Genomic DNA, 21521 nt, shown 5'->3' with positions numbered 1-21521 from the left:
CACAGATCTCTGTGACCTCCATCACCGCCACTGCTGTGGGGGTGGAAATGGTTCCCTAGGGGAGGGGCATTTTGCAAGCTCTACAGGAATGAACACAAGTGGGAGAACAATGGCGTTTATTAATCCCCCCCATGGTCTCCTCTGCGATGGCTCCTCTTAACCACCCGTTCCCTCGGCCTGCAGTGCTCACCCAGCTTGCCAACGCTGTCCCACGTGTTCACTGAGCTGTCTGCCCTGCTGGCAGGGGTGCCCTCAGCCAACTTGTTCCTACCCCAAGCCAGAGCCCTCTTCCTGGTTCTCCCTGTGGGGCTCTGTGTGCGCCAAGGAATTTTTCTCTCTCAGCTGCTATGGCCAAGGGTCCTTGTTCTGGGTTTTCTCCTGCCCCTTGGCATGGGTAGATGGTCATGACACTGTGCAGCAGAGTGCAGGCCAGTCCTGACACTGCCCACAGCACCCTAGGCCACCTGCCACCTCTGCAGCCTGCCTCTCGCTGCATGACCCCTCTGCCTCAAAGGCCAAGCTGCTCTCAGGCCCAGTCTCTTCTGTGGCCTCCACTGTCCAGACAGGGACATTGACTCTGGTCTCCATCTCCAGCAGCATGGCCCCCACATGCTCAATCTGCTCCTCCAGGCTGGGGGCAGCTCCCAGCTGCTCTGTGCTCCTGGTGCCCTTGCGGCTTGGCCTCCTCCAGGGCTTGTGCCCTCCATCTGTGGTCTTCCCTGTGACTCCAGTGCTCAGCAGCTGCACCCCCCACCCCTGCAGGGGGAAGAGTTGGCAGAGATGATGGGCTCTGCAGAGGTCTTGGTGGAAGAGCTCCAGAGCTGACAGGGACAGCACCCACAGCCTCTCCAGCTCCTGCCGCTCCCCTGGGCTGGCCAGCGGCTGCTGCAGCCCAGCTAGGAGCATGTTCCGCAGGCCTGCAGGGAGATGTGCATTCAGTGTTACCATCCCTGGGAGGGAAGCCAGAAGAGCAAAGCACTGGATGGGCTCGAGTGGAAGGTAATTGAACAGCTGTCCTAGCAAGGAGCCAGCTGTGATGAAATATCCTGGTGACAGAGGGCCAAACTGTGAGCACTGAGTGCGAGCTGTGTGCTTGTCCAGTGGGCTTGCCCAAGACATCTGCACGGCGTGTTCTCACCTAGGGGTGTGGTCCTATGCACATCCTTGCAGGTGCAAACTCTGCCCTCTGTTCCTAGAAGGAAACCCCCAGCCACCAACTCTAATGGGGTGGGAGGAGGTTAAAGAGTAACTCTCTGAGGGGTAACAAGCAACCTCCCCATGGCTCACAGAGGGGTGAGCTCAATGCCACAGCTCAAGCCTCTACCACCTGAGCTCAGTAGGTCCGTTACATGGCAATGCTAGCTGGCTGTTACTCTCCATGGGGACAAGGCACTGGCGGGGGATGCAAGCATTAGCTCTCAGAACTGCCCATTGCTGCTGCTGTGTGGCCGGCCTGGCTCTGGGGCAGAAGATGCAGGCCGAGAGGGAGGCGGACATGGGGAGCGGGCTCCCATTTGAATGCAGAGGAAAGCAGGAGCTGGCCACAGGCAGGGTGGTCTATGCTCTTTGCTAGACCAGCCCAAGCTGTCTGAGCGCTGTAGCCCCAGGCCTGGGGAAGAGCAGGTGCCCAGCGCACAGCCCCTGTGCAGCGAGCACCCAGGGGCTGGGCTGGAGGCTGCTCTGTCTTTGTGCTGCCCTTCAGCTGGGATCTTTGGCCGTGCCTCCTGAGCTGGGCCATGGGATGGGGCAGCCACGGGCGGGGCAGCCTGGCATCTCCCCTCCTCTCTTGCCCTGCTCCTGGCAGGCAGTCCCCAGGCGATAACGGGCTGGGCTCAGTTCCTTACCCTTGCTGAGCTCGTGCGCCTCCTTGCTCCGCTCCTGCAGCTCATCCCGCAGCTGGGGCGAGTCCGCCGTGCCCCCCAGCTGCAGCGCCAGCTGGTTGTGCCACACGATGACTTTGCTCAGGGAGGTGTGGGTGGCTGCACACGCCCCCCTCAGCTCCCCCACGCTGTGGGAGTCAGGCGCGTGGGACATCTGCCAGGGCAAGGACCTTGCTGCTGGGTGGTCCCTCTCCAGCGCCCGCATGCAGCCCAGCCAGGACCGGCTCCCCCAGGGCCTCAGCTGGGCCTCGCTTGCTCCAGGGCCTGCTGGTGGGTGGGGAAGCGGCACCAGCCAGTGGGTCGGGCTGCACAGCAGGCCGGGGCCGGGGCCTCCGCGCCTGGGTGTAGCTGGTGGGCTGAGCCACAAAGGGCTCTCAGGGGCCTCGTGCAGGCTGGGGCTGCTGTTGCCTGTGATGCAGGACCCCTCGTCGGCTCCAGCTGTTCTCCGAGAGGCAGGGACCAAGTGGGAAGGTGGCCTGTGCCGAGCTGTTCACTGTGCACTCCCTGGAGGAGCCGGACTCTCCCCCCGCCAGCAGCGCCTCCCTGCTCCAGTCCTGTCACCGCAATGCAATGCAGTTCCCTGGGGGACAGGCCTGAGCCAGCCCTGCAAACTCTGGCTGTCGGAGCCGCTGCACCCCAGCCCCTCGGCTTCCCGGTCCCGGGAGCAGCGCCCTCGCTCCCCGCTGCTGGAGTCTCCTCTGGCTGGCCAGGCTGAGCCTGAGGCAGACTGTCAGGGGCGGGCTCAGGGGTCCCAGGGGAGCTGCGGCAGGTCTAGGCAGGCGAGAGGCGCCACTGGGCATGGCGCTGCCTCGCTGTTTTCTGGGGGTGGGTTTAACCCATGAGGCCTGGGGGGGGCTGGGCGGGGGGGGGAGTCCTGGCCTGTGAGGCTCCCAAAGTTTCATCTTCCTCCTAGATGGGACCCTGTCGCCGGCTGCCGTGGCGAGGAGCTGCCGTGGCCTGTGCTTGTGGCTCCCCGGCTGTGGGATCCCACCTGCTGACAGGTTGGGGGGGCCTAGCCATGGGCAGCAGGGGGTGACGACAGGCCCTGCCCCCCGGCCCAAGGCCTGCCCTAGTCTGGCTGTCTCCCTCCCCACCCTGAATGATTTAGGGGCTGTTTGAAAGTGATCCTCTAAAGCACGAAGCCCCTCCATGGGGGAGGCAGTCCCCCGGGGCCATGCATGTGGCCCTGCAATGCAGGGGCTGGCCCAGGACCCGTTGGGGTGGGGCCGGCAGCCCGAGCTGTGATCGCTCTGGTGACTGGAGCAGAAGCGGTTCCTGTAAGGGAGAGCAGAGGGGGCGCTGGCATGGGGTCACTGTGCAGCCTCTCTGCCACGCCAGGCTGGTGATGGCTGCCGAGGTTCCTGGCTTGGAGGGGCTCAGTGTGACTCAGCCCCCCCAGAATAAGAGCACCCCCATGTTCCCAGCCCCTGCGCCCTGTGGGCCAGCCGTGCCCTGTGGGCCAGCCCTTCCCTGAGGTAAAGGGATTCCTCAGTGGTGCCCTGGTCCCGGGCCCTGCCCCCTCCGGCTGTCCCTGCAGCCCCACAAGGGAGGGCCTGGGTGGCCGCTTGGTTCCTGCACCGCAGCCCCTGTGCTGAGATGCAAAGCTGCCAGCGAGTGAGCTCCTCCCCTGCGGAAAATCTGAGCTCACTGCTGGCCTGGTCCCCAGCGGCCATGTGGGAAAGGCAGCCCAGAGTGCAGCCCCCTGGCCGCGCCCAGTCGACCTGAGCCCAGCTGCTCCCTGCATGCACTGGAGGCCCAGCTGCGCCCCGTGCTTGCCTGCATGAGCCCTGCCTGCCTGGCACTAACCCAGGCTGCGAGCACGGGGGGGCAGGCGCCGCTCGTCAGCGGATGGCAGCAGTCTGGGGCACAATGGCCCTGCTTGTTGAGTGGGGCGCCAGGTGCTGCTACGAGCAGTTACCAAGTGCTGTGAGCAGGGCTGCACCGGCCACACGTGGTGATACCCACCCCAGGCACTGGCAGTGGTCCTCCCACCCTGCCCCAACGCCAGTGTCATGCCCCTGGGGGGACCTCACATCCCCCCACCTGCTTCCTGCAGACTCCTCCCGGGGTGCCTGGGCTGGGGTCTCTGGCCAGAGGGTCCCCTGCCCGCTCCACTCCCCATATCAGAACCAGCTAGAATCCAGGCTCCAGCAGGTTCAAACCTTTGACCCTTTTAATGAGGCTTCAGTACTATACACAGCGTTTACAGATGGGGGAAAGGCTCTTTCCAGCCATGTGAGAGGTGAGTCCACAACCCACCAGCCCCAGGGCATGGCCACAAGGGAGCTGGTCTCGGGGAACAGTGGAACTGTACAAAGCGAGCGCTTCGCGGGGCAGGGGAGACCAGGTGCTCTGGCTGGAGGCTGCTCCCAGAGTGGGCTTGGCTTTGCTGTGCGGTGATGGAGCAGGGCTGGAAGCAGGGTCTGGCTTGCAGGAATGTCCATCCTTTACTGCACACCTTCCATCATCTTCAGGAACTCTGCAGGCACAAGCAGCCAGACACCGGGTCAGCACTGGGGAGTGGGTGCGGGGAGCTCAGGGGCTGGGTTGGGGATGGGGGGTGCAGCATGCCCGTAATGCAGCACAACGCTCACTGGCATCGGGCTATCAGGGTACCCTGGCGCCCACACCCAGCTATGGCCCTTCTGTACGCGGGGGCATCCCTCAGCTCAGTGGAGAGGCTGGGAAGGTGGAGCACTTGGGGCTTAGGAGAGCTCTGAGCACAGATCTGCTGGGCTCAAGGTGGGCTGGGGAAGGGAGGAGCCCAGCCAAGGATGGGGGCATGAGAGCTGCTCTGGGCAGCCCCACAAAGCCTTGGTGAGGGAGCCCTGGGCCTCACCATCAAAGTCGATGCGTCCGTCATTGTTTTTGTCCCCATCTTTCATGAGCTCCTCAATCTCCTCCTCAGTCACGCTCTCGCCAGAGGATCGGAAGATCTCGGCCAGCTCCTCGGCATCGATGTACCCGTCTGTGTTCCTGTGGGGCAGGGCATGCGGCTCTGAGCAGGGCTGGCCGGGCAGGCGGAGAGCAGGGGCGGCCAGAAACTCTGAGCCCCCGGCCTGGCCCCTGCTCTAGCAGCCGACCCACTTGGTGCAGCCAGCGCAGGAGCCTGGATGACTGAGGCTCAGGTGGAACTTGGGGCAGAGATGGGCGTCCCCTGGGCTGAAAGGGAGGCAGCAACGCTAGTCAGGGCACAGGGGTCTGTGGCCACGCGTGAGGCAGCCTGGTCAATGGCCACTGGGCCAGGGACCTTCCTGCAGCCTGCGGGGGCAGCGAGACTCAGAAGAGTTCGGCAGTGATGTGACCCCCCCACACTGAGCTGGTCACTGCAGGTCCCCGCCCCCAGCCGCGCGGGGGGAGACGCGCGTCCTCTGAGCCAGGCCGGTGGAGCTGACTCACCTGTCGAAGACGCGGAAGCACTCTGCCAGCTCCTCCTCCGACTTGCCCTTGGCATCCTCCTTCATCTGACGCACCATCATGACCAGGAACTCTTCGAAGTCGATGGTGCCGCTGCCTGCGGGAAGAAGCCGCCCTGAGGTCAGGAACCGCCAGCCCCTGCCCCCTCCCCAGGGATTGTTCCGAGAGGAAGATGCTGCTCACCATCTTCATCCACCTCCTCAATGATGGCATCCAGCTCCTCCTTGGTGGGAGTCTGCCCCAGCATGCGCATGACAGTGCCCAGCTCCTTGGTGCTGATGTCCCCGCCGCCATCCGCGTCAAACATGTCGAAGGCGGCCTTGAACTCTGCAGGACAGGCCCGAGTTAGCAGGGAGCTTGCCCAGCTCCCAGCAGCTGAGAATGATCCTCAGCTCTGCCCAGTGCCCATCGCTCTGCTCGGCTCTGGGCCCCTGGCATCCTCCGGGTACCAAGGGGTGGGCAGAGCCATGGAGACAGCCCAGTGCCCTCCCAGGCTTGGGAGTAGGATGTGCTGGTCAGGTCTATCGCCCTCTTCCCTTCCCAGGAGAGGGCAGGTCCTGCAGACAGGTCCCCTTTCTGCGTCACCCTGGGCCAGCAGCTCCTGTCCTTTCCCCTCTCTGCGGGGAGCTCTGACAGCCCCTCCTGCCCAGTGCCCAGAGGGGCTCGGTTACACTCACCCGCAATCATTTCCTCGCTGAGGAAGGACCGCGCTTCCGCCTGCTGATCCGTCGTCTGTAAGGCAAACAGAACAGCTGCTCACCCAGAGCCCCAGCCCAGGCCCTGCTGCCTCTTCTCTCAGCAGGCCAGGGGGAGCTGCCGGGTCTGTCCCCTCTCTGCAGCAGGGTGCAGGCGAGGCGGGTCCCTGAGCCACACAGACCCAGACCCCAAGGCTGAGCACAGCCCCAGCACCTGAGCTCAGAGCCATGCAATTCTGGACTCAGCCGCACGTCCCAGAGCCCTGCCACAGAGCACCTGCCACCCAGGCCACTGCCCACCGTGGTCCATGGGCATCCCATGGCCTGGGTGCCGGGCGTGTGCCAGGGAAAGGCAGGCGTGAACGTATTACATGGGATTTACACAGACCTGTCAGCTGTGCACTGTCCTGGGCGGTCCCCAACCAACCCCTGCAGGGCTGCCAAGCATCCTGTGAGCTCTGCGGCTGGCCCCGAGATCCTGCAGGCCGCAGGGAGGGGCCTGCATGAACAGGCCACTCATGGCCAGTTGCTGCTGCTGGAACCCGGCTCCCTCCCTGCCATGACCTGCCCCCAGGCTCAGCTCCAGGGGCAGCTCCCTCACTCCCCACAATCCTCTGCCCCCCCAACTCCTCTGCCTCTCTGGTCATTGGGACTGGGGGGAGCAGCCTTGCGGCTGGGCATGAGCCTGAGCACCCGGCTCCCAGCTCTGCTGGCTGCCTGGTCACTAGCCTAGCCCAGGCTGCTCCATCGACACTTGCAGTGGGACCTGCGGGCTGGGGGTTCCCAGCCCTGGACGTGCGCGGCTATTCTTAGCAGAGACTCGGCTCCCTTTCAGGGGACCAGCGGGACGCCAGGCCCACGCACCTGTTGGGAATCGGATTGAGTTACTCCTTGAGGGCCAGGCCCAGGCAGCTGGTGGGAGCTTGCAGGCCTGCAGACGGGTGTCTTATGACCCAGAGCTCAGCTTACTGGCCAGCCTGCTGTGCTCAGCGCTGCTCCTGAATCCCAGCCAGACCTCTGCTTCCTCAGAGTCGAAATGCAGCCTCCTGCCCCCAGTGCAGCACTACCCTACCCCCAAGGGATGGGATGCTAGGACAGGGCTGCCTCAGGGCTTCCTCTCCCAGCTGAGTGAGATGGGAGCAGCCCCTGCCCATTCCTCACCCAGCCCTCTGGGCTCCTTAGTAACCGTGCCCTGTTCCACACCCCTGGGTTGGCACCGTTCAGAGGGGAGGGGGCGGGACAGTATGGGACGAAACTCTGCAAATCGCAACATCATCACCTTGTTTTCCCAAATGCCCCAACACCCCCCACCCGCAGGGACCTTGTCCCTGTAGCCCCGATCCGCCTTGATCTCATACAACCAGCCCAGCCGACTTCCCCCTGCTAACGCTCTGATCAGGAGCCGCCCTGTGCACAGCGCTCTCGCCCGCGTGCATGTTCCCACAGGCAGTGGCTCCTCCTGGAGCATAATCTCTGCCCTGCAGGACCTGACCGTCCCATGGCTCCTGTGCCAGCCTCTCCAATGGGCACACGCCTGAGCTGGCCATCTCCCAGCGGGGGAACGCACCTCCACCACGCACAGGTGCCCCCACCGTCCAGCCCGGCTCCAGCTCCCCCACTCCAGACTCTGCCAGCACAAGCCCAGGCCGCGCCATCTGCTGCCAGGCTGTTCCCGCACAGGGTCTTACCATGTTGACTGGTCGCCCAGCAGCGCCCACAGACCAGAGTCACCGCAGCCTGCAACACACAGACCCCAGGAGCTTCCCCTCCGCCCCTGGCCCCCCAATTTGTACTGTCCTCAACCAACATCCTGCCTCCCAGCACCACGCCATTGGGTGTCACCGGGTGCCGCTCCTGCAGCAGCCTATCAGCTGCCTCCCGTTAGCCCTCGGCCCCTGATTGGTGCCCAGGCCATTTTACCTAATTTAGCAAAAGCTTTATTGGCCGAGCAGTGGGGATTAAGAGCAGGTCAGGGAGCCGGCGAGGAATTCGACGCCTCCAGGGGGCAGGACACTGGAGACACGGCTCCTCCCAGCTGAGCACCTGCCGTGGGCTGGCCCAGGAGGGAAAGGGTCCCAGCTGGAGGCAGCTGGCTCCCTGGGAAGAGCCAAGGAAGAGCCCACGGCTGCCCGAGAAAAGGGGGCCTGAGGGGGAGAACGACCTTTTGCCTTCAGCGCAGCAAAGATGGTGACTTCCATATGGGCCCCCAGGCTGGGGCGGGGCTGGGGAGGGCAGGGGAGTGAGCTGGGGGGCAGGGGCAAGGCAGGTAGAATGGGGGAAGGCGGATGGATAGGACAGGTGCCTGCTCCCTGTCCCAGGCCGAGAACATCTCCTGCTTTTGTGCTATAAGCTGAGGAATCCCTGTGAGCTCCAGGCCCCCCAAGTGGTGGAAGCAGCCATGCCACACGCTCTGACCCTGCCCCTGCCCAGCCTTCAACCCCCCATCCTTTCCCAGGTGCCACTGTCCCATGGCTGGCTCATCTCCCAGCCCAGCCGGGCCATGCAGCTTGGCGTATTTATCCCTTTTTCCAGATGATGTGGGGTCTCTGCCAGCCAATGTCTACAGCTATTTGGGGGGGCAGGGTTTATTCCTTGTTTCTATCCCCCTCACCCCCCAGTTCTCAGATGTCCCTGCGTCGTCCTGTCTTTCCCCCACTCCAGCGCTCCCTCTACCCCATGGCTCCCTTCCCTGCATTCCTGTAACTGGCCCCTCAGGCAGGGGCCAGAGCCCATCCTGACTGTCCTCCAAACATCTCACCCCAAGGTGCCTCCAGCCGCAGAGCGCAAGGAGCAGCAGGAACCTCCTGGCTCTGCACCCGGGGAGTGGAACGCCCTGCACTGAGAAGCCTGACATGGCAACAGAGGGGATGGGACCAGCTCGGCTGCAAGAGGCCCCGGCATGGTGGCCGAAGGGCCGGGCATGACACCTGTCTAGCACTGGGTATGCTGGAGCACGAGCCGTGCCTGAAGGCGCTGTCACAGCTCCATGGATGGACACACCGGGGAGTGCCAGCAAAGTGCCCAGGGCTCTGTCCAAGGAGGGGAGGAGGATGCCATGGGACTACAGGATCCTTGGCTTGCTTCTGGCCTTGCCAAGCCCATCCACTCCACAGCTGAGCCTGGGAGCTGGGCACAGCCCTTGGGAGAAGAGCCAGGCCTGGATTTTCTCATCCACCCAGCAAACAGCATCTTCCCCATCCTTTCTCTGGGAGCGGGCAGCAGCACAGGCCAGAGGGGAGGGCAGGAGCACGTCTCCCCATGACACTCCATATACAGGCTTGCTGTGGGAGTGGAGCAGTCACTAGGGGGCTCGAGGAGAGGTTGGGAGCCCCGGCTAGGTAGCCTTGTCCTGCATGGCGGCTCAGATTCCTGGCGCCCTCTGGAGCTCTCCTGTTGTCACTCTCTTGTTTACATGGGGATCCGGTTTCCCACCCATCTAGGGAAGGGTGCTGTCCTTGGGAACACAGCAATAGCAAAAGAAGTGGAACCCCAGTCCCCTCCAACCCTGGGGGCCCATGGGAATGGCCAGGGCCAGGAATGGCTGCTTGGAGCCCAGACTGCCCCAGCCAGGCCATTCCAGACCCTGGAGTTGATGCCATGTTTACAGCCATGACTGAGAGCAGAGGGGCCACAAAGGGTCCGTGCTGGCCACTGGCGGAGGGGATGATCCAGGGACACTGCAAGGCTGGGAACTGGCACAGTCAGTGCCCAGGTGTGTGACGCTTTGGGCATCAACAAGTGTGCTACTCTGGAAGCAGGGTCATCAGCGAGAGTCCATCCCCATCCCTCTGTTCCCGCTCCCCATCCCCCCTTTGCATGCATACAGCCCTGGGGAAGGGCACAGAGCTTCCCCCAAATTCCTGTTGTGTCCCTGACGTAAATCAACCTGCGTCTGACATGGGTCCCTGCCGGCTTAGTGGAGCCGGGGCCGTTTGCACCGTCTCATTGCCTAGGGCCCCGCCCTGCTCAGGGCAGAGACCAGCACGGCCTCTGTGGTTCCACTGCCCTCTCAAACCAGCAGTGGGTCTCGGGCTTTAGGGTAGATGCTGCCCCAGGGCTGAGCCTCCTCCAGCCCTGGATGGCAGCTGAAGGGTGGCAGCCCATGGCCCGAGGAGGCAGGAGTGGGGACAGGGCCCGGGGGCACACTGGGCCCAGCTCCGAGGGAGGAGTCCGACTGATGGGAGCAGCTGAGCTGGGCTCCGTCTGATATTAATAGACATTCCTAAGAAAACCTGCCGAGGAGGGAGTGGGTGCATCTCTCTAAATAAGGAAGGGAAGCAGCTGGATCCAGGCTGGGGCTGGGAAGGATGCCCAGGCTGTGGCTGACTTCCCAGTTTGGAGAGACGCAGAGCCCTGGGGAGCCAGCAGCTTCTCACCCATGACAGGGACAGGCCTGCGGGCCCCAGGAATGGGGCTGTGAGCGTGAGTGTGTCTCTGTACCGTGGCCCCAGGACAGTATGTCTGCCAAACCCCTGGCACTTGCCCTCACTCTGCCAGCTGCTCGTGCCAACTGCTGAAACACTCATGTCCCTGTGGGGAGCGCATGGGAGAAGGGGGGTCCCCCTCAGGCTCAGGCTGAGCCCCCTGGTGTGTGGTGCTCCCTGAGGGTCTCTTGGATGCACTCGTGCACTGGGCAGTTTTTAGATAAACCCACCCTGGGCGGATACAGACCAGCTGGGCTGGATCTGATTCCCTGCTGATTCCCGGCACTCAGAGATACTTTGATCCAGGTTAGAGATGTGTGTAGAGAGCCCCTGGCGCTGGATCCAGATCCTGGGCATGGGACATAGAATCCTACTAGACCAAGTTAGAATCCGGACTGGGCACTCCACACACTGGGTTCGATCTGAATTGACTCTGGATTGGCTGGATGGTTGGGGGCAGGGGGGGGGAGAAGGCTGTTGCGGTTGGGTGCTCTGCGCACGGGGGTCCGGGACACCCAGTGGGAGACAGGGATGGATCCGGATTGGTTGGGTGCCGTTGTGTGGCTCAGGATTAACTCCGGATTGGGCGGCGGAGGCGGATCCTGATGAGGCGCTGTGCACACAGGGGAGCCCGATCGGGATCAGCCAGCCCCCGGCTGGGCAGGATCCGGGTTCCCGGGCGGAGGCGGAGCTGCGGCGGGGAGGATCCAAGGAGGAGCCGCGGCTGAGCGGCCATCGCAATCCGGACCGCGGCCCCGGTGAGCAGCTCGGGGGCCGGGGAGCGGCTCCGGGATAGTGCGGCCCGGCCCGGCCCCCACTGACCCCCCATTTCCCGCGGGCGGCCCGGCCCCCACTGACCCCCCCATTGATGCTCCATTAACCCCCTAGCTGCCTCTGCCCCCTCCCCTTTGGCCCCCAGCTGCCCCTCCTTCCACCCAGTTACCCCCGCTCCCTCCATGGGGTACCGAGCTCGCTGCCCCGCAGCCTGGCAGCCCCTGGCTGGTGCAAGGCAGAGAGAGGGAGCAGCGACCCTGGGGCTGGGGCCGGCTCTGTGCCGGAGGGAGCGGCTGTGTCCTGGGGGGCGCGGGGCCCTGGGGGTCTCATTTCCCCGCAGGTTTGTAGCGAAAACCACAAAGCACTTGGAGCACCGGATTGGAAGCTCCTGCCTGCACCTGTCGCCCTCCCGAACCCTGTCCTCAGCCTTGACCCCAATCCCGCCCCCCCCCCACTGCTCAGCCTGTGCCCTCCTCCTCTGGGGTCTCCCTGGACTGTGGCAGGTGCAGAATGGCCCCCAACGCCATCTCTGACTGCTGGCCACGGTCTCACCTCTCCCTGCCCCACCCCTGGATGCAAGCACCTTCTCCCACACAGGCCTGGTTCATTGCCCCCCTTCCTGACCAGCCTCTCCTCCTGCAGCTGCTGAGCCGAGCCCCATGGCCTCCCGCCTCCTGCACCGGCTGCGGCATGCCCTGGCTGGAGAGGGCGAGGGTGACCGGGAGGGACACGGCGGAGGCGGCTCAGAGGCGGAGGAATTCCCAGAGAGCTCCGAACTGGAGGACGACACGGACGGGCTGTCCACGCGGCTCAGCGGCACCCTGAGCTTCACCAGTAATGAGGAGGAGGAGGAGGAGAATGAGGAGGATGCCGCTAGCCAGGAGCTGGGGCTGCCCAAGAACCCCGGAGCCATGGAGAATGGAGGCAGGTGCCAGGGTCCCCTAGTTACTCGGGTCTGGGGTGGGGGTGCTGGCCCAGCCAAGACCCTTTTCTGCTGGGGTGGGGATGGGGATGGAGGCTCTGTTATTCCAGTAGCGCTGGCAAGGCCCAGCCGTGGGCCCCTCGTGCTAGGTGCTGTATAAACCCAGAACAAAGGCAGCCCCAAGGAGCGTCCAGTCTGAGTGCATGAGGAGACAACAGCTGCTGGGGGAGCACGAGGAACCAGCGAGACCACACCGGCCAGCCTGATGGACAGTGGGCTCAGCCAGCCTGCCGTCAAGTTGGTTGTAGGCCCCACAGCGTGTGCCTGGGAAGGCAGCATGGGGGAATGTGGGCTGGCATGAGGGGCCAGTGCCAATGGACTGCCCACGCCTGCGCCCAACAGGGAGCCCTGCACTCCCCAGGCCTCTCTCTGCAGGAGGGGCCCCGGGCCACTGGGGGCCCCGGGCCACTGGGGGCCCCGGGCCACTGGGGGCCCCGGGCCACTGGGGGCCCCGGGCCACTGGGGGCCCCGGGCCACTGGGGGCCCCGGGCCACTGGGGGCCCCGGGCCACTGGGGGCCCCGGGCCACTGGGGGCGAGCCCTCCCCCTCCCTCTCCCTTTACCAGGGTGGCTGGCCTGCGGGTGAGCGCTTGGCTTGTCTCCGGTGCAGATCAGAGCCCTGCTCCAGCTGAGCACCTGGGCAGTAACCTACTGACACGCCAGCTCCACGACTTCTGGAGGAGATCGCGCAGCAGCCTGGCTCCCCAGCGCCTGCTCTTTGAGGTCACCAGCGCCAGCGTTGTCAGTGAGCGCTCCTCCAAATACGTGGTGAGTGACACTGGCCGCGGGGGCCAGGCTGGGACTCTGGAGGGGGAGACGGGGTACGGGCTGCCCAATCCTGTGGGTGCTGGATGCCCCCTGCTCCTCCCACCCAAGCACGCCACTCATGAAAAGTGCTTGGGTCCCAAGACCCTTGGGAGTGTGCCGTCCCCGTTGGACGGAGAGGGAGGGCAAGGCGACCGGGGGGGCTGGAGCTGATTCTTGTCTCTGTCTCTCCCTGTGCTGCTCGGATGGCGCTGGCGGCTCAGACGAGCCTCAGGTAACTCTTGCTGCTGTTACCCAGCCTGCTCCCCTCCCCCTGCTCCCGCCAGCCCTTCCCTGCCCCAGGCAGAGCCACCAGGAGGTCTCTGCTGCCTGTCCCCTTCCCCAGCGCGTGCACCCGGCTGCGATCGGTTCGCTGCGCCGCCGTCCGCAGCGTTCCCCTCCCGCGTGCTGAGTCTGGGGGCAGGCAGATCCTGGAGAGCCTGTGCACCCCAGCTGCTTCTCGCTCACGGCCCTGCTCTCCCACAGCTCTACACCGTCTACCTGATCCGCTCCGGACAGTTTGACAAGGCCCCGGCCGCTATTGCCCGGCGCTATTCGGACTTCGAGAGACTGAACCGGCGCCTGCGTCACCGGTTTGGCTGCGACATGGCAGGCGTCTCCTTCCCCAGGAAGAGGCTACGCAAGAACTTCACAGCAGAAACCATCGCCAAGCGGAGCCGGGCCTTTGAGCAGTTCCTGTCCCACCTGCACTCCATCACTGAGATCCGCCGCTCCTCCGACTTCCTGGAGTTCTTCTTCCTGCATGACCTGCAGGCAGCACAGCGCCTCACCTGCAGCGGCATGTACCGCGAGGCCCTGGCCACCTGGAGCAACGCCTACCAGCTCCAGGACAAGCTGGGCGTCTGCAACTCGGGCCGCTTCCTCCTCACGCTGGCTGGCCTGGTGGTTTGTCACCAGGAGCTGGACGAGCTGAGCGAGGCTCATCGCTACTGCGAGCAGGCTCTGCAGCTCCTGGAGGCCCAAGACAGCCACTCCTTGCTGGAGCCCTTCCTTCAGGCGCACGTCCACCTGTCCTGGAAGGTGGGGAAAGACAAGCGCCAGTCGGAGGCCAGGCTGCAGGGGCTGCAAGGAACTGGGGTGGCTCTCCAGCAGCAGCCCACCCTGAAGGAGTTCTTGATCAAGGAGGCTTTGGACTGAGTGCCCAGGCCCCCAGCACTGGGACTGGGCGGGGACCGAGCAGCGTGGGTCTCGAGGAAGGAGGCTGCATTGTCCATGGGGACTGGAAGAGCAGCAGCGGCTGTAGATCAGGGATGGGGTGTGTCTTGAGCCTAGGCCTAGAGTGGTAGAGGGGGAGCTGCAGGTCAGGCTGAGTGTGCAGTGGCAGGGCTTTGTCTGTACGGTGCAGGGGGGAGAGCGGGACACTGGCAGAGGGGTGGCCCTGGACTGGCCCAGCACCTGCCTGTCCTGGGACCTGTTCTCTTGGAAATGTGCTTCTCCAAGGATGTGAAATGGCCCGTCCCCCAGTGCTGGGCGTGCAGCCTCCCTGGTGCCAGGTCGACTCCTGGCTCCCTTAGGGGAGGGAGCTGCTGCTGGGCCATATTGATACAGTACTAAAGGGATTCGCTGGCGCCAGGCAGAGTCTGGGGCTCTCCTTGGGAACTTTTAACAATACTTGAAGACTTGGTAGGAAAAGGGACCGAGACTCCCCAGAGTGTGTTCAGATTAATCCTCCCCTGGCCCCATTGCAAGGAGACAGCTCTCCAGCCTTTCAGCAACAACCCTAGGGGCCAGGGCAGCAGCGGGGGCTGGGAGGAGAGATCCTCAGGACCCACCGTGCCTTGTGCTTTGGCTGAGAGGTGAAGACAGTCAGTCCTCCTCCTCCTCCCCCTCTACCAGGCCTTACTGTGCTAGGCTACTGCGGGAGTGGCTGAGACTCCCCTGGGGCCTCTCAAAGCCTGCCCAGCCTGCAGGGAGAGCGAGAGCAGAAGCTGCAGCCAAGCCACTGGGGCTGGGGAGGAGAACTGAGAAAGGGAAGCTGGAAGGGCTCTGCAGCAGCTTTCTTCCCTGGCCCAGCCAGAGATGCCCTGCAGCCTGAGCTCCAGCCCCACGCTCTCCTCATACCCCTCTGGGTCTCTGCCCCTCCTCCAAGGCCCCAGGGGCTCCCTTCTGAGTAGGTCATAGCCCCAGCAGGGTGCTACTCCAGAGCAGATGTCTAAATGCCATGGAGGGACTGAGTCTGGGTGGGCCATGGAGGCTTTATTAGAGGGAGGCGGGGGACAGTGTCTGACAGGCCGCTCTAATCAACAGTCAATAAAACAGATATTCCCACGGCTGCTGTGACTGCGTGGTCCCTCTGGTGCAGCCCTGGGCGGTTGCAGTCTGGGCTGAGGCTTCCAGCAGCACGGAGCTCCTGCTGGCCTGAGGCTTCTTTCCACTCCTGCCCCAGATCTTGGTCATGCCCATCTTCGCGCAGGGGCCCAGCACTGCCAGCTGCCCAGCCTGCACCCCCAGAGCAGGGGTGGATGTGGCTGCTGCTGACTTGTCCAGCTACAGTTTGCTCTCAGCTGGGCTCTGCGTCACCCTGATGACTCCTTCCTGCGCGCAGGTGACAGCCAGGACTCCATCCCTGCGCCACAGCCGCCCATGCACCAGCCCTCGGCACCCACCTGCCCGGGAGAGAGAGCATCCATTATCCTGTGGCCAAGCAGCTCCCCAGCACCTGCAGCAGGGGGAGGACTTACCGGCCCAGGGGCTCTCACACTCGTACAGCATCCAGTGGTCAGCGCGGAAGGGGGCGTGGAACCACATGGAGTGGTCGAGGGACACCATGAACTTGACAGGATGCTGCCGGTGCGGGAGCAGAGCTGTGCCCAGGAAGGCATAGTCGGAGATGTAGGCAGCCACGCAGCAGTGCAGCTTCATATCACACTCCCCTGCCAAGCAACCAGAACCCAGCCTCAGAGTTCAGAGATGAGCCCGGTCGTGCCACGCTCGTCCTCGCGGAGTGGGTGCCTTGGGGAAACGTCTGTGGAGCTGCTGAGAGTTCAGCTCCCCTGAGGGGTGTATACTATACACTATACCTGGCCACTGAGCTGATGAGCACAGTGAATGAGCCAGCAGCTGCAAAAGGTGAGTCCCTGCTGCACCCGAACTGTTGGCCTGTCCTGGGTTAGGGAGGCAGTGGGGCTGTGCACACAGGCCATCACAGGCTTGGGAGCAAGAGGTGGGAGATCACTGGCAGCTCCCCCCCGCCCAGAACACGGACTCAGCAGTGAGGCTACACCCAGCCTTGACCGGGCCTGCCCCTTCATTCCAGGTGTGGGCGGGCAGGCTCAGCAAGGCAGATCCAAGTGTGGAGGGGCTTAGTGTGTGTGAATGGGGGGATCCAGGTGTGGGTGGCTCCGTGGGAGACCTGGATGCACAGGGGCTTGTCGCAGGGTTTTGAATGCAATGGCACTCTGCAGGGGAGTCCAGGTGAAGGTAGTTGGGGCTCAGCAAGGGGGGTCTGGATGTGGGGAGGGGGAATAGAGCTCAGCAGGGGGGTTGGTGTGGGAGGAGCAGTGGGGGATCCAGGTGCAACTGGTTGGGGCTTAGTGGGGTGGGAATCTGGGTGGCTCGTCGGGGTGGTCTGGGGGGAGTGGGGCTCATCAGGGTGCGGGGGTACTGAGTGCTGGTGGGTGAGGCTCAGCGGGAGGGTCCGGGTATGAGGATGTCTGGGTGCACGGGTGTTGGGCAGATGGGGGAGCAGCTCCCTGTACAGGGATCCCCCCCCCTGCAGCTAAGGAGCGACAGGTGCAGGAAGCAGAAGGGGGAATTTACAGAGCTTCCTGTACCTGGGGGAGAAATCTGGGAATGGGTCTGACCTAGCCCTGGATGCCGTGCAGGGAAAGAGGAAGTCCCATCCTCCCCAGCCAGAACTAGCAGCTGAGCCAGGCGCAGGGTAGGCGCCACCAGCCAGGTCTTCCCTAGTCTCACCCTCTGCCCCACAGTGATTTACCTGGGCACTTGAAACATACTGCTGTGGGAGTCACGTGACTGCTCTTTTGGCTTCCCTTTGCTTCCCCATCAGAGTCATTTTTCTGCAGGGAAGCATGTACAGTGGTGCAGAATTCCCCCAGGAGTCAGCTTCTCTGTAAAGCTCCAGACCTACATCTTGGCTGTGTGGCCAAAGAGCCTCAGGCCTCTGCCAAGGGGCACTTATCTGGCCACCCCAAGGTAGCGGCAGTTACCAATTGCATTGCAGCACTTGGCCCTTAGGATGAAATCCAGTGTCATTATCCCCACGTTACAAAGGGGGACACTGGCAAGTGTTGACTAGAACTTGCTCACGGCCACAGAATGAGTCCATGGCAGAGCTGGGTACAGGCCACAGGAGTTCTTGGCTGCCATTCCCTGCTCACCTACTAGGCAGCAGAGTCTTTCTGGGAGCCTGGAGGAAGTAAGGGGATGCTCTGGGCGTGCATGCCGGAAGCAGGTACTTAGTCCTTGACACAGGACTTACCAATGTAGCCTCGTGCCCGAACCCAGAGCAGCTGCTTGGGCTCCTGAGACAGCTGGCAGAACGTCTTTGACGGGCTCACAGGCTTGATCTCAACCGGTACCTCCTGGGCCAGGATCTTGTTGAGTCCCAGCCTGTATTTCTCCACCAAATTGGGATCCCTTTAGACAACAAACACAGTGACACTAGTGCTAGATTTCCAGCAAGAGCTGCTGTAGTGACGTCAGGGCTACAAGGGCAGCCCACTAGCCAAGTTGATTTGGGGGGGAATCCCCACATCGGCTGCAGTATGTCCGCTCACAGCCCCAGGATGGAGGTGCTCTGGCAGAGCTTTCAGGGAGCTTCCCATTGCCAGACAATCACACAGTCACTCTCCTCTGCTGAAGCTGGACCCATCTCTCGGGAGGTGGGTTTCCTCCCTCTGGGCTGACTCTGTTTAGCAAGCTGTGAGAGCTGCCTCTCCCCAACCATTCCCCAGCACACACAAATGAGGGCAGAAACTGCTGCCCTGCTTCCTCTCCGTTCACTCACTGCAGGTATTTCTGAATTAGCTCTTCTTGAGACAGCAGCTCCTCCGGGGGTGGCACAGTGGGCATGGTGAACTGGTGCTGCACAGGGCTCTCCTGGGTCTGCTGGAAGGAGGCCTGGCAGATGAGGATTGGCTTCCCATGCTGAATGGCCTTCACTGAGCGAACAGAGAAGCTCTTCCCTGTGCGTGTGCGCTCCACCTGGTATAGAACCGGCACCGTAGGATCCCCTGGAACAGGGAAAGGCCGTGTGACATAGAGCAACATCTCACTCCTAGCTACCCAAGGGCAGCGCCGAGCACCTGAGCGCTAACAGCTGCTGTTTGAAGGGGATAACATTTACAGAAGAAGGGACCCTCTGCCTGGCCCCCATCATCTGCATTAAGATCAGGACTTGAATCCAGAGCTGCCTTGGAAGCTACCAGGCTGATACCGCCTTGGGTGAGTTTCCTACCCAAGGATCCCTCAGTGAGGAGCAGTTTCCTAAGGCGTTCCCATGAGGACTCTTTGCTGCTGCCAATGTCTGCTTCAGGCTCACAGTCCCTGGAGGGGATTGGCTTTGCTGGGTGACTAACACACAGAGCAGTGCACTAATTCCCACCACCCCTGAGCTCAGGCACTTTACCCATTTTACAGCTGTATAAAACAAGGCAGAGAAGTGATTTGCAATATGAAATCCCAAACCCGCCACAGATAGGTGCTGTTCCTCCAACCAGTAAAGGGCCCCAGACCTGGATGACTCTGAAGATCACGTATCATACCTCAGCTTACTCTGCATGTACTGGCAAGAGAAGCTCCCTCACTTTACCCCAGCAACAGCTGGGCACTGCACCCAGATCGGAACACCCAGGGGGCTCCACCAGTTCCTACTAGTGACCTCAATATCCTCCCCCACCACACTACAGTGACTCCAGGTGAAGTGTTGCCTGGAGCATCCTTGGCAGATTAGCCAGGCAACCTTTTATTGTAGGTAAGTTCGTATACAGTGCTTGTCACCGTAGTATCGGAGCACCTTCCAGTCCTTCATTAAGTGACATGACTTATGTCATGTAGTAATAGTTCTCTCATCCTCTGACCCCCCAGGGAATAGGTGTCTTGTTTCTGCAGCTACAGACAGTAACTCTTCGCTTAATGTTGTAGTTATGTTCCTGAAAAATGCTACTTTAAGCAAAATGATGTTAAGCAAGTCCAATTTCCCCCATAAGAATTAATGTAAATAGTGGGGTTAGGTTCCAGGGAAATTTTTTTTCTCCAGACAAAATAAATATATACACACACACAGTATAAGTTTTAAATAAACAATTGAACACTGTACACAGCAATGATGATTGTGAAGCTTGGTTGAGGTGGTGAAGTCAGAGAGTGGGGGGATATTTCCCAGGGAATGCCTTACTGCTAAATGATGAACTAGCATTCAGCTGAGCCCTAAGGGTTTACACGTTGTTAACGTATCCTCACACCCGACAAGGCAGCATGAATGGAGGGAAGAGGCACAACAGATGCATAGCAGTGGCTGCAAACATTCCCTGCGGAAACTGAACAGTGATGAAGAACCCACGCTATCCCACTAGAGCACACCACTCCCTCCACTTTCCAACGTGCCGGGGGGAGGGGATTGTGTGTGTGAGAGCACCACACATAGTGTGTGCGTCTGTGTGTGTGAGAGAGAGACGTGCATTGCCCCTTTAAGTACGCTGACTGCACTGTAAGTACACCGCCCTTTTAAGCAGATCAGCAAATTGACAAAGCAGCTGCTGCCAGCAAGCTCCCTCCCTCTTGAGCCCTGTCATGTGTCATCTCTGTGGAGATGGGGTGTAGGAGTGGGGGGAGAGGAGCAGCAGAAAGGAGACACCCTGACATCAGCACCCATTCCCCCTCCCCCCCGGGCTGCAGCGGGAGGCTGGGGAGCAGCACAGGGCAGTGGGGGGAGGGACGGCTGAACAGGGAACCCAGGGGAGCTGATGGGGGGCTGCCGGCCCACCCTGGTTCCAAGTCCCCGGCCCCAGCGCCAAGGGGCTGCTCTCCCTGCGAGCAGTGGACAAAACAGCCGCTGCCAAACAACGTTACAGGGGAGCCTTGCGCAACTTTAAACGAGCCGCGTTCCCTCATAGGTCAGCGACACCGGAACACCCTTAACCGGGAGCAGCCACTGGTCGCTCTTTGTGCTAGGGCAGCGCGGTCAAGGTCAAGGAAATGCCCCTTGCACTTGGACCGGCGCCACCCCCCGGCCGGAGCGCGCTCTGGCTTCCCCAGGTCGCGTTTACCTGCTCGCACGAAGTAACAGTGCAGGGAGTGGGCGTGGACGTCCTCGCTCACCGCCTTGGCGGCCGCCACCAGAGCCTGGCCCACGATCTGCCCGCCGAAGAGCCGCCGCGTGGCGGGGACCCAGTAGTGCCGCCCTCTGCGGGGACAGGAACGAGGCGGAGATCAGCCCCAGGACACTGCCCCGTGGCGTTTCCCGCCGGCGGGGGACCAGGCGGAGCGGCTCTCCGGTCCGCGCTCGCTGGCCGGCCGCTTCCCGGCCGCGCGGGGGGGCGCTCCGGGGCGGGGGGCCCCGGGGCAGGGGGGCGCGGGGGGCCCGGGGGCGCGGGGGGGCAGGGGAAGCCCTGGGGGAGACGCCACGCGGCGATTCCCCGCTCTCCGGCGGCGCGGGCCGCGCGGGGGGCGCTCCGGGGCGGGGGGGGCAGGGGGCCCCGGGGCAGGGAGGTGCGGGGGGGGCAGGGGGCCCCGGGGCAGGGAGGCGCGGGGGGGGGGCCGGGGGAGACGCCACGCGGCGATTCCCCGCTCTCCGGGGGCGCGGGCGGCGGGGGAGGGGGCGCGGAGGCCGCGCGGGCGGCGGGGGGGGGGACGCGGAGGCCGCGCGGGCGGCGGGGGGGGGGACGCGGAGGCCGCGCGGGCGGCGGGGGCCCCGGGGAGCGGCGCCGCCGGCACCTGAACAGGTCCAGGTCCAGGGGCTCCAGGCTGAGGACGCTGGTGACCAGGACGCTGCGCAGGTCGCCGGCGGGCGCCGGTTGCCCCACATCGGGCCGGTCCCCGCTCCCGGGAGACTCGGCTCTGGCCCCCGCCGCTGGAACCCGGAAGCCGCCGGCGCTCGCGGGGGCCGCCATCTTCTTTAGTCACGTGACGCGAAGTCCACCCAGAAACGACCTCCAAAGGCGGGCTGCTATAGGCGTTAACACGAATGCACCCGCTGATTGGCTGCAGGAGCTGCCCATCATCCTGTACATCCGGTATCTTCTTGAAGAAGCGGGAAGTACCCGCCTAAGATATGGGGGCGGGACGTGCGATCTTATTGGACTGCTCAATTGTCAGTCACTTGTCACGTGATCCCCAAGTTCTGTGTTGCTTGGTGAGGCTGCTGTCAATCTGGGATCATAGCCGCTGATTGGCCAATTCGCTGAGGAGGGCGGTGGCTGTGGCTGGGTTAATATGAGCTGAGCTGGCTCACGTACCGTCTCCATCTTCATCAGCAGCTGTAGAGGCAGGTGGGGCTCGGTCCCCGCCCCCGCGTGAGCCCCAGCGCAGGGCGAGGGGCTCTTTTGCAGGCCCAGGCCGTGCTG

At 63.1% G+C, this 21521-nt stretch overlaps 4 protein-coding genes across 7 annotated transcripts; 1 reads left to right on the top strand and 3 right to left on the bottom strand.

Moving 5' to 3' along the window:
• Positions 1 to 102: 102 nt before the first annotated feature.
• Positions 103 to 2260, bottom strand: LOC311529971 (regulator of G-protein signaling 9-binding protein-like). Its single transcript, XM_084646246.1, has 2 exons — positions 1845 to 2260; positions 103 to 917 (listed from the first exon to the last, which is right to left on the bottom strand). The coding sequence occupies exons 1-2, from the start codon at positions 2083 to 2085 to the stop codon at positions 403 to 405; spliced, it is 756 nt and encodes a 251-aa protein (XP_084502372.1). The 5' UTR covers positions 2086 to 2260; the 3' UTR covers positions 103 to 402.
• A 1792-nt stretch (positions 2261 to 4052) lies between these two features.
• TNNC2 (troponin C2, fast skeletal type) lies at positions 4053 to 11879 on the bottom strand. Of its 4 annotated transcripts, none has more exons than XM_084646139.1 (6): positions 11815 to 11879; positions 5975 to 6029; positions 5481 to 5624; positions 5280 to 5394; positions 4720 to 4856; positions 4053 to 4359 (listed from the first exon to the last, which is right to left on the bottom strand). In XM_084646139.1, exons 2-6 carry the CDS (start codon positions 5982 to 5984, stop codon positions 4328 to 4330), a joined length of 438 nt encoding a protein of 145 aa, XP_084502265.1. In that variant the 5' UTR covers positions 5985 to 6029; positions 11815 to 11879; the 3' UTR covers positions 4053 to 4327. The 4 variants fall into 4 exon arrangements, with proteins under 4 accessions (XP_084502265.1, XP_084502264.1, XP_084502262.1 ...); XM_084646138.1 differs by lacking the exon at positions 11815 to 11879 and adding an exon at positions 11774 to 11792; XM_084646136.1 differs by lacking the exon at positions 11815 to 11879 and adding an exon at positions 7681 to 7754.
• On the top strand, positions 11850 to 15264 carry SNX21 (sorting nexin family member 21; the record flags this gene model as incomplete). The annotated part of the gene is made up of 3 exons (XM_084646133.1): positions 11850 to 12114; positions 12782 to 12939; positions 13462 to 15264. The coding sequence occupies 3 exons, from the start codon at positions 11850 to 11852 to the stop codon at positions 14131 to 14133; spliced, it is 1095 nt and encodes a 364-aa protein (XP_084502259.1). The 3' UTR covers positions 14134 to 15264.
• Positions 15172 to 21185, bottom strand: ACOT8 (acyl-CoA thioesterase 8). Its single transcript, XM_084646135.1, has 6 exons — positions 20893 to 21185; positions 20226 to 20362; positions 17966 to 18191; positions 17438 to 17595; positions 15678 to 15869; positions 15172 to 15602 (listed from the first exon to the last, which is right to left on the bottom strand). The coding sequence occupies exons 1-6, from the start codon at positions 21066 to 21068 to the stop codon at positions 15484 to 15486; spliced, it is 1008 nt and encodes a 335-aa protein (XP_084502261.1). The 5' UTR covers positions 21069 to 21185; the 3' UTR covers positions 15172 to 15483.
• Between the last annotated feature and the right edge of the window lie 336 nt (positions 21186 to 21521).

This window comes from Lepidochelys olivacea (genome assembly GCF_965140295.1).
Source record: "Lepidochelys olivacea isolate rLepOli2 genome assembly, chromosome: 13".
NCBI lineage: Eukaryota > Metazoa > Chordata > Testudines > Cheloniidae > Lepidochelys > Lepidochelys olivacea.
Note: the sequence above shows the minus strand (reverse complement) of the source record. Positions and strands in the feature narration are given on the sequence as shown.

What these genes read in the sequence shown, in the direction of transcription:
- LOC311529971 (XM_084646246.1), bottom strand. Translation starts at nt 2,085, where the DNA reads ATGCGGGCGCTGGAGAGGGACCACCCAGCAGCAAGGTCCTTGCCCTGG. An exon ending in GGCGCACGAGCTCAGCAAGG is followed by an intron (nt 918 to 1,844) that starts GTAAGGAACTGA and finishes ATCTCCCTGCAG; the next exon opens with GCCTGCGGAACATGCTCCTA.
- TNNC2 (XM_084646136.1), bottom strand. An exon ending in TGCTTCCGCGTCTTCGACAG is followed by an intron (nt 4,857 to 5,279) that starts GTGAGTCAGCTC and finishes CCTGCCCCACAG; the next exon opens with GAACACAGACGGGTACATCG. An exon ending in CGGACGCATCGACTTTGATG is followed by an intron (nt 4,360 to 4,719) that starts GTGAGGCCCAGG and finishes TTGTGCCTGCAG; the next exon opens with AGTTCCTGAAGATGATGGAA.
- ACOT8 (XM_084646135.1), bottom strand. Translation starts at nt 21,068, where the DNA reads ATGGCGGCCCCCGCGAGCGCCGGCGGCTTCCGGGTTCCAGCGGCGGGG. An exon ending in CTGGACCTGGACCTGTTCAG is followed by an intron (nt 20,363 to 20,892) that starts GTGCCGGCGGCG and finishes CTGTCCCCGCAG; the next exon opens with AGGGCGGCACTACTGGGTCC. An exon ending in CTGTTACTTCGTGCGAGCAG is followed by an intron (nt 18,192 to 20,225) that starts GTAAACGCGACC and finishes TCCCTGTTCCAG; the next exon opens with GGGATCCTACGGTGCCGGTT.